This window comes from Lolium rigidum, chromosome 5, assembly GCF_022539505.1.
Source record: "Lolium rigidum isolate FL_2022 chromosome 5, APGP_CSIRO_Lrig_0.1, whole genome shotgun sequence".
NCBI lineage: Eukaryota > Viridiplantae > Streptophyta > Magnoliopsida > Poales > Poaceae > Lolium > Lolium rigidum.
The window spans coordinates 75,390,530-75,401,166 of NC_061512.1; the positions used below are offsets into that span (position 1 = coordinate 75,390,530).

Here is a 10,637-nt window from a genome sequence, read left to right on the forward strand (position 1 = left end):
TATTCTTAAAAAGTAGATATATAATAAGAAAATCTAAAAAAAAGGATATCTGACTCCTGTCCTCACACATGGTGCGCGCCAGGGGAGGAGGGGCCGCTGCCATCCGTCGAGCTCCCCGCACCAGCCCTGCGTCTTGACTGTTGCTTCTCATGTCCTTCAGCCCTAGCACCAGCTTCCCTGCTATCTTCTTCCGGGGAGAAGCCGGCGAGGAAGGCCCTGAAGATGAGCTGAGGAAGACGAGCTCAGCTGCAGCAACCCCAGCGATGGCAGCAACAGGTGGGAGAGAGTCAGAGAGGAAGTGGAGGGGGGATCCAGATCTGGCCGCGGAGGCGACGGGGGTGGACGGTGGCGAAGGATCAGCGCTCCCCAGTCTCAATGTGTAGGTGATGTCTCGCCAGTCTTACTCTTATAGTAAATAGATGAACACCCAATTTTTTTGGCATAACCACACAAAAAGAGATGCCACACACATTGTATCAGCATGCATGCATCTGTAAGCTTCTATCCATGTATCATTATGAACAGCAATACCCTTGTTATTATAAACAGAAAGTTACAAAGTAGCACTCAACTCTTCCCTGCTAGCTTTTGGAAACCTCTCTATATATGCAGCTATTGAGATCAACAATGGCCAATAAATTCTGTTGTTGCCAACTGAAACAAAACATACCAACCATTCAAAACTTCGACACTATGTAGCAGGTCATACATTCAACGGATATGATGTCAACAGAGATACTAGTAGGTCATACGTTCAACCGATATAATGCCAACAGAGATACTAGCAGGTACAGCCTGCTCCATAGTCCATAGCTGCTTACATAGTGTTGCAGTTTGCTCAGCTATAACAACAACGACCGCTAACAGCCAAATAAAGCATGATCAACACTATGTAGAACCAAGATGCATCTGCAAGTTTAACACCAGAAATGCTGTTTGGCGGATTTAAGTGAATCGGTTAAATGCAAGTAGAGCAAATTACACAAAGTAGCTATACCACACTAGTGGTCTAAGGCTATGCCAGGACGCACAGTAAGCAACAACTTGATGACAAGAGGATTTGAAACTCAAAAAATTGCAGACCACTTCATCCACAGCATCAGAGGAACACCCTTTTTAGCTCGCCAAGGCTTGGAGCCTCGACGGAGTACTGAACTGATCTGCCAGCCCCCAGCACAACCTGTTCGGAGACCCGGCAGCACCTTTCAATGATCAGAGACTCCAACTTCTGTGAATGTACCAGCTCGGCCACTCCAACATCAGTCACACATTTACAGTGGCGGAGCGTGAGATTAATCAAGTGTGGGGTACGAGCAATGAAACACAACCCAGCATCAGTTACTTCCCAGCAATCCACAAGCTCGAGTGTCTCCAGAAATGGAGCAGATGAGAGGGCCATCATTCCCTTGTCATTAAAGAAGTTGGTGCCATTTAGCACGAGAACACGAATCGGGCAGGACTGAATGAGCACCACCAGGCCCTTCTGTGTGAAGCCTATTTCTGTTGGATATGTGTAGTCACAACCTGCAAAAGTGAGTTCAACAGCCTCAAGCATAGGACAATTGAGTGCTAGAGTCTTAAGGCTCTTGTCAGTAAATGCGGTCCTGAAACCATCACCATCTAGATCATCATAGTACACAGGTTTGAGCGAAAGTGAGATACTTTTAAGGTTACGGCAGCCCTCAGATAACACAATTATGTCGTTGTCATTTAGACCATGAACATACTCCAGGCACAGCGACTCTAGTGCTCGGCATTTCCCGAGCAGAAAACGAAGTCCTACTTCTGTCCCAGTTATAAAACAAGCCAACCTCAAATCCTTCAAACTCTCAGAGCAGAAATCATATCTACTTGGGTTGTGAGCATTATATAGGGGATCATAACCACCCTCAGAAAAACAATAACCACGGTAGAATCCTCCCTTAATCTCAAAATCAAACTTCCGGAGCTTCATCCACCCTGGACCAAGCTTTAGGATGTCATACTGGCTAATTCCCTCGCAATTCTTTACTACAAGCTCCTCCAACGACCCGTTCCAGCCAAGGTACTCCAGCCACTCCACACTTCCGATTTTCTCACAGTTGATAAGGAGGAGACCAGATAGACTCTTGCAACCGACTGCCACAAATAGAAGCCCACTTGAAGTAATTTCTGGTACAGAGTTCAACCTCAGGGATATCAACTTCTTGCAATAAGCTAGATAATGAAGACCAGAGTCATTGATGTCTGAGCAGAAGCTTAAGGTTAGCTCAGTCAGGGAGGGGCATTGAGATGAAATCACAAGGAGGTCTTTGTTGTCCAACTGATTCCCGTGACCACACTTCCAACCAGCGTAATCGATTTCCACTTTTGACAAATTTGTGAACCGGGAGCAAAGTGATGCCAAGGCTTCTCCAGCAGAGAAAGAGCCGCAGCCGATGCGGATAGCACTCCTTTGAGATGCATCGATGATGTAGAGCTGCTTCGACACAAGTGAAAGCGAATTCAGATCGCTTGTTCTGGTAATCCTTAAGACAATCTCTGCCAACAGTGCCTCTGGGAGATCTTCCATAGAGCAATGCATCTGGGCTAGTTTGATAGTGTCTCAAGGTTTAGCAGATATATATAGCACTGAGTTGAAATGAACGATGTCAGAAGTCAGAACCCATCATATGAAGGCAATTAGATGAAGGAGTATATCACTAAGTAAACAGAAATATCACCATAAATATCTGAAATTCCTTACAAAACTGAGAGAGAAAGGATCAATAAACAAACAAACAAAGAAATAAATTTGAAATATTAACGTACTAGATAACACCAAAATGAGTATTTGAATGATCAGATGAAAGATATAGCATTTCATGAGTGATGTCAGGCACCCTTTAACTCCAGGCAAAGTTGCACAAATAGGGCCAGAACTATTTGCTTTCACACACATTCTCTGCAATTCTAAGGCTCGATTTCCTGCCCTGACAACCAAGTAAAAGTACCGAGCTTCAAAAGCAAACGAAGATATTCAGATGATAGTAGCAAGAAACCAAGAACTCATCATAAAGCATATATATAGTCATGTACAGGGTACTTATTTCGGCATCTGTCTAATACCCATGCTCTCATCTTCATAATTAACATTAGCTGAGGCACCGCCCCTTGTAATCTCTTATTAAGTCGTTGTGCACAAACTAAAACCACAGGCATCTGAAATCACTGGATATTGAAGAAAGAACGAATCTAACAACAAAATATCTAGAAATAATGCAAGACTGTAAGATACTGCATGTCAGGGACCTTTCCTACACACCATCATGGGCCTGGGCTTGGCTGGTCCCCGTCATGGGCTTGGGCCCTATTGGCAATCAACGAAAGGAACTACAAGTACTCCAGATGCCGCAACAAGGAAACTATCCAAGTTGGATCAGGCGAAACGGCGGCGGCTCCTTCCTCCCACCTCGGCTCTTCCTTCCCATCCCCATTCATGCTGTTCATCTTGTATCCAGATTGTCTACCAAATTCCTGTAATAGTTGCTAGATTGAGGGAATTAAGATCTAGCTGTTAACATCTGGTATCAGAGCCAGTCATCATCTTCCCCAAAATTTCCCCAATTTTTTTTTCCATCACATACATCGCCATGACTTCTCTGACTCCCGAGCTCAAGGCCTACCTAGACGAGTGGAGGGCCGAAATCAAGCTGATGCGCGACAAGTTGTGCGATGATCTTCGCCGACCGTTGACCGGTCTGGCCGCGCCCCCACCTCCGGCTCCCGCCACCACGACACCACTCGTGGTCGCGCCCACGGTTCCCATCAACAACCGCGCAGTGGTGACCACACCCTGCGTCACCGCGCCCAGGGCGAGCTCTGACAAGGCCGACGTTGCCCTCGCGTCGATAGGGCTGGCTGAGCCTGCGACGCTCGTTTCTGCCATCGGGGAGCCACTACCAGTCGCTCCCGCTGCACCCAGCCACACAATCGCTGGGTTGCCCGCGACGTGTTCGACGGATTGCGCGGCCCATGATGTCACTGAGTTGACCACGACGACACTCCTCCCCTGGACCAAGCTCGCCCCCAAAAACGACAATGGCGAGCATGGAGCTTCGCTCAGCTCCGTCAGCGCTGTTCCCTTCTATGTGGCGCCGGCCACCAGCTTAACAGCCGTCATCCATGAAGATTTGACGCCATCAACCAAGCTGGTGGTCTCTACCTCGACCACGCCCACCTTCCCAGTGAGCATTGGGGACACGCCGTTATACTCAAGCTGGCACCATGAGCAGATGCATTGTCCTACACAGTGGCCACCTCCTTATCTGTACTTGAGCTGGTGTGATAGTAGCAGGCCACGACCAATACCGTGGCCATCGTTCGCTATCCTGCCTGGAGGTGTACACCTCATTGAACCAAGGCCACCACCAGTTTCACAACTTCAAGGTACTTCTGGAGAGTTTTCTGTTGATGGTTGATGTTACTATGATGCACTACTTTCTGGACAGTCAATCTTGGGTTAGTCACCTGCATATCAGCTTGCATTATGAGCTTGACCGAGGGGAGGATTTTACCAGTCTGCAACACAATGACCGAGATGACCAGTTTAACTCTCTTAGGGTAAGCCTGAATGTTTTGGAAATTTTTCGTAAGAAAGCATGTGCAGAATCTGAGGAAGCAACCGTGAGTGGTCTAATTAGCAAAGGTGCTGCAAGTGTTTTCAAGCTACGGATGGCTGAATCAATTGGAAAGTGTGAGGGACGTACTGCATGTTTGATATTGCAATGGCTTTTGCATGACATTGGCTGGTGTGATAGCAACAAGCCACGGCCAAGACCCCCAGCTCTTGTCCTGATTGTTCTACAACATATGATTGAGGAAACACCACCACAAGTCATATTCAAAAAGGGTACAGGGTCCTTGTGTGTGCAGTGGAAGCCACCATGGCCATCCTTCAGATTGGTTGACAGTGGCGGTGGTGTAAGCCATCCTATCTTGGAGAGGTTCAAACAATGTACCCACAACGACCTCATGGAAGCGACATTTTCTGTACCAGAGTCACATATGCAACGGTCACAGTTTGTCGATATTCCTATGCATCAAGGGAGTGCATTTCTTGATCCTTCTTTTGGGCCTGAAAGTTGCACCACTGGAATTCCTATACATATCTCTGACATATGTTCAGTCCTGAAAATAGTTTGGAGTATTGCTGCACCCAGTTTACTGACAGCAGATTTTCTCCAAGGGATGCTGAACAAGAAGCCACATTCCAATATTATCATGGTCCCATGGAAGGGCGGATCTAGGATGCCTAACACATCATTCCTGAATTATATGAGAAGTACGACATGTGTTTTTCACAGTTCTGCTCTGTTTGGATGGAAGGTAGCAGAGCCATTTTACCACCAGTCTAACTACTGCTTGGCAGCACTGATTGGGCTGCAGATGTCAGTAACATATGAAGCTCACAAGAACCATATCTATATGAAGTTTCCCTGTTCTAATCATTGTCAAGAGCAAACAAAATTGAAGCGCTGGCTGGTGAATGATTTCAGTGAGGATGAAACTCTTGCGGTGCTTTTCATTAATGAAACTATTCTTGCCAGTATGTGGGTACGTAACATATCAACCTCTTTGCTCAACAAGTGCATGATCAGTGATCATTGGTTGGCACACCGATACAGTTTGGCATACTTCCAGTGGGAATTAAGTGACTGCTTGGCTGCCTGTGTGGCATTACAATTCTCTGTTGGGAACTATATTCTGGTTGGGGTTACTGAACTGCTCTTATGCATGGAGCTATGGGTGTCCATTGTGACCCGAATGGACACCTATGTTGAGGAAGGAGTGCATTCACATGAGGAAGCGATGAAAGTAAATTCAGAAACCAACCTGCTTACTCTTGGATCACATGTGCGGCAACAAGTTGGTGGATGTTTATTGTGGACTTGTTCTGAAGCAAAGCAGTACACAAGTTGTAACCGGCTCCTGCCTGAATGCATGCAAAATGAAGCCACTCATGTTCTTATGGTTCATCACAGTTGGTTGCGTTCTGTGATTCTTGGTGTTCAGAGATTGAGGCTAGCAGAGGCGTATTCTCTTCTGGACGACATAGAGCACAGTAAGAGCACGAGATCTTCTGAAACTCCAATTCTAACATTTCTACAGGTCACTGCTGGAATTGGTATTGAACTAAGCAGTCAACTTGCAATGTTCATGCTGATATGCTCAAGGCACTCCATGGCATTACTCAATGGAGGTCAACAAGGCTATTTCCACGAGCTCTATGTTGATCTGCCCTCAGTGTTACAACCTATGCAAGACACAAAGTTGCGATGGGATCATTGTATCAGGGGACTTCTTAGCTTCTCCGGTGTGGATTGTGACCAAGTGCTGCGGCATTGTCAACACAATGACTCCAGTGAAATCAAGAGATCTCATTTGCTATGGATTCAAGATGGTTCTGCAAGGTGCCAGTGGTTCTCTTCCTGCGATGACCAAGCACCATTTCAAGGAGTGAGGCGGATGCCAGCCTTGGGGCGATACAAGGAGCTCCGCGTACCATGGGATCCCGGTGGAGCAGCTGCAGCTTGGGGACAAGCTGCATTTCAAGAAGGGAGGGATGTCAGGGACCTTTCCTACACACCGTCATGGGCCTGGGCTTGGCTGGTCCCCGTCATGGGCTTGGGCCCTATTGGCAATCAACGAAAGGAACTAGGGATCCCAAGGAACTACAAGTACTCCAGATGCCGCAACAAGGAAACTATCCAAGTTGGATCAGGCGAAACGGCTCCTTCCTCCCACCTCGGCTCTTCCTTCCCATCCCCATTCATGCTGTTCATCTTGTATCCAGATTGGCTACCAAATTCCTGTAATAGTTGCTAGATTGAGGGAATTAAGATCTAGCTGTTAACACTGCAACACCCATCTACTGAACTGAAACATTCGGAGGCACGTAATAACTAGTATCAATGGAAAATCAAGCGGAGTTGAAAAACAAAAGCTACTTATTTCCTCAACATACTCTTCAACCTAGAGGAAAGTACTCCTCCCGGTTCATCTCAGTGAATAATGCGGAAGAAAGGGAAAGGGGAAAACCCCAAGAAGTATAATTTCAGAATCAGGAGATAGGTACAACCTGAGTTTCGCCGGGGGATGTTTTTCTCTGGGACAGAACCGAGAGCCGAGACACCGTCACCAGGGCGGCGACAGCGGCGATCGTGGATTTCGCGGAGGCGGTGGCGGTGCGGGCGGCGGCGGGTGCTCAAACCCTCGTCGTCTCGGTGCCACTCAGCGTTGGCTGGAGGGTGGGGGTCGGCCTATCGCTCGCTCGGGAGCTCCTATGCTAGGCCTGGGTTCTAGTTACCGGAGCGACGCCTGCAGGCGGATCCCGGGTCGGCCGGCCCATGTAGCAACTCTGTGTTATTTTCCTCAATCTCTGGATTTTGTTTTCTCGTTTCGCACGTACATGTTCGATTTCTCGTGTTTGAAAATTTCATAAAAATTCAAAATGGTACTGCATTTTAAAAACCGGATTGCTAACTTCCGGTTAGCCGTGAACTAAGTAAGAGCCTGATCCACTCAACAACCGTTAGATTTACATCATGATTCGTGCATACGAGAATTACACATGGATGTGCATGTGCAATTGCATATCTTTTGCCTTACTTGCATGAATTACACATGAAATCAGGTTGACCGGGAATTAAGCTAATTCTCGATCGACCGAAAATTAGCCGCGTCCTTTAAAAAATGTTCAAATTTGAGAACGATTCATATTTGAAATGTTCAATTCCAGAAAAATGTCAAATTTTAAAATGTTCACAAATATAAAAAGTTCACATTCGAGAATTAATCAAATCGGGAAACTGTTCAATTTTATAATAAAGTTTAGATTTTAGAAAGGTTCAAAATTTGAAAAAAGTTCACATTCGAAAACTGTTCAAATCCAAAAAAAAATGTTCAAAAGTTCAAATGTTCAGATTTAAAAAGTTCAAATTAAAAAATATTAAAATTTTAAAGCAATTTAAATTCAAAATATTCAAATCCGAAATTTACTCAATATTTACAAATATGCAGATTTAGATCTATTCACAATTCAAAAAAATCAAATTTGTTAAAAAGTTTAGATTGAAAATTTGTTCAAAATGTAAAACTATTCAGATTTCTAAAAGTCCAAAATTCAAAAATGTTCAGATTTAAAAAATCCCAAAACATGAAAAAAAACAAATAAGTAAAATAAAATTGAAAACCGAAAAGTCCCCCAAAACCAAACGGACTAAAGGGAAATTGCTCCCTAGCGCGCGCGCGCGTCGTAGCACCGGTTCGCTAAAGTATGTTTCTTACTGGGCCGGCCCGTTTGAGCTGTCTGGTTCGTTCGTTCCCTACAGGTACAAGTGCGTAAGCTAAAAAAAAATGCTACAAGTGCTCGTTCGTTCGTTCTGCACGACTGCTGGTTTTTTTTTTTTTTGCACGGTAATACGATTCTCATTGATAAATAAAAGACGAGATACAAAGTACGTATACACCGATCTTACAGATCTGGAAAGATAGGATAAACCTATGTGACAAACCAACGCCTATCCATCTTCTTTGGCACCACCGTAGCGACCACCAAGGAAAAAATGGGCGAGATCACCTCTTCACATGAGCTCGACGCGGCTCCATCGCCGATCATCAGCTTTTCGGACCTCCAATGTAGTTTGCCATAGGACAAACCATTGTCGTTGAAAGAATCGGACCGGGCAGCATGTCCCCGGACACGCCATCGAACTTCGAGCATCGGGCACCCACGCACGACGATGTCGAAGTAGGGAACCGGAACCATCGACCTTCAACCACGAACCCACCACAAGGTGCACCATCTTCCAGCTGTCACCGGTACGGACCACCGTCCGCACGTACTCCTGGACGAATCCTCTCGCTCCACCTTGGCGTCGGAGACCACGCCGCAAAGCAACGGGGACGAAAGCGGGAGGAAAACCATCCGATGGAGTCGTCGCCGCCGCCTCGCCGACACCATCCATGAACCCTAAAGCCACCGATCCGAAAGATCGGCAAGCACTACGATGCCACCAACTCCGAGACGCCGCCATGAAGGACAGCGCCGGTGTGGGAGAAGAGTTGAGGCAGATTTATTTGTCCGGGCGCCGCTCCCACCACCCCAACGACGCGCCATGCCAGAGAACTCCTAGCCCTAAGTACCATGCAAAAAACGGGGTCCCCCTCCCTCCTACCGCCGGAGCGGCAAGTGGAAGGAGAGGGGCCCAACGCAGATGCCGGAGATTGGAGCAGGAAAATTTCCGCCGCCGCCGCCTGGGAGAGACGCAGACGCGGAAGACCTATTCTTACCTACACACGTAAACTCAAGGACCTAGCCACATCGTGAACTTAGCAAGATATAATTGTACTACTACAGTACTAAGATACGTATATTTCTGTAATTTTTTCCTTTTTCATTTTCGTTTTGCTGGTATGTTTCTTTTCTAGATTTTTCTATTGTTTATTTCTTGTATTTTTTTAATTCTTTTTGGACTAGAATTATTCTAGTTACTTAAAATAATTGGACTAGAATTATTCTATGTTTTTGCTGATGTAGTTGTTCCCTGCCGTGTAGATAGTTGTTCCCTGTCGTGTAGATAGTTGTTCCCCGCAGTGTAGATAGTTGTTCCCTGCTGTGTAGATAGTTGTTCCACGCGGTGTAGATAGTTGTTCCCTGCCGTGTAGATAGTTGTTCCCCGCCATGTAGATAGTTGTTCCCTGCCGTGTAGATAGTTGTTCCCCGCCGTGTAGATAGTTGTTCTCCGCCGTGTAGATAGTTGTTCCCTGCCGTGTAGATAGTTGTTCTCTGCCGTGTAGATAGTTGTTCCCCGCGGTGTAGATAGTTGTTCCCTGTCGTGTAGATAGTTGTTCCTCGCGGTGTAGATAGTTGTTCCCTGCGTGTAGATAGTTGTTCCCTGTGGTGTAGATAGTTGTTCCCCGCGGTGTAGATAGTTGTTCCCTGCTGTGTAGATAGTTGTTCCCTGCGGTGAAGATAGTTGTTCCCTGTCGTGTAGATAGTTGTTCCCTGCTGTGTAGATAGTTGTTCCGCACCGTCTACGTTGTTAAACAGCAAGCTAACGACAGCATGCGTCGCACCGTCAGGTTCAGTAAAAAAGGCATCGCTCGTAAGGCTCGACGCTCTAACATTTTTCACGTACGATGATAAGAAACTTTTTTTTGAGCCACCACGCACATGCATGCGGGAAAAGGAAGCTAGAAGAAGCAAGCAGATGTCACTCCGTACGTACTGCATGCATCGATCAGCATTGCATGCGCATGTTCAATAAAAAAAGAATCGCTCAATAAGTATGTTAAAAATTTGTCAGAATTTAGATATATCTAAATCTAGCATAGAAGGAAGGAGTAGTTAGTAGTGATAAATAGTATTATAATATTGCCAGAGCGTAGTGCTAACGTGCACATCCATGCAATGTCACATACTTTTTCCTCCTTGTCTTCTTTTAAACGTTATACAAATACAAAGTGTTAACTACAGTTTACTCACTGAGGTTTGTACTTTTTTCCAAGTCGCGTGTATCACCTTGTGTCCCTACAGGTGGGCAGGCCAAATAAATTACTAGCAGAATAGAAACTGCAGCAACACAATCAAACCAGCCTTTTACTGAGCGCGGAGA

At 46.0% G+C, this 10,637-nt stretch overlaps 1 protein-coding gene across 1 annotated transcript; it reads right to left on the reverse strand.

The window, feature by feature from the left end:
• Positions 1-742: 742 nt before the first annotated feature.
• On the reverse strand, positions 743-7,209 carry LOC124654083 (F-box/LRR-repeat protein 14-like). The gene is made up of 2 exons (XM_047193114.1): positions 7,100-7,209; positions 743-2,610 (listed from the first exon to the last, which is right to left on the reverse strand). Exon 2 carries the CDS (start codon positions 2,561-2,563, stop codon positions 1,100-1,102), a length of 1,464 nt encoding a protein of 487 aa, XP_047049070.1. The 5' UTR covers positions 2,564-2,610; positions 7,100-7,209; the 3' UTR covers positions 743-1,099.
• Between the last annotated feature and the right edge of the window lie 3,428 nt (positions 7,210-10,637).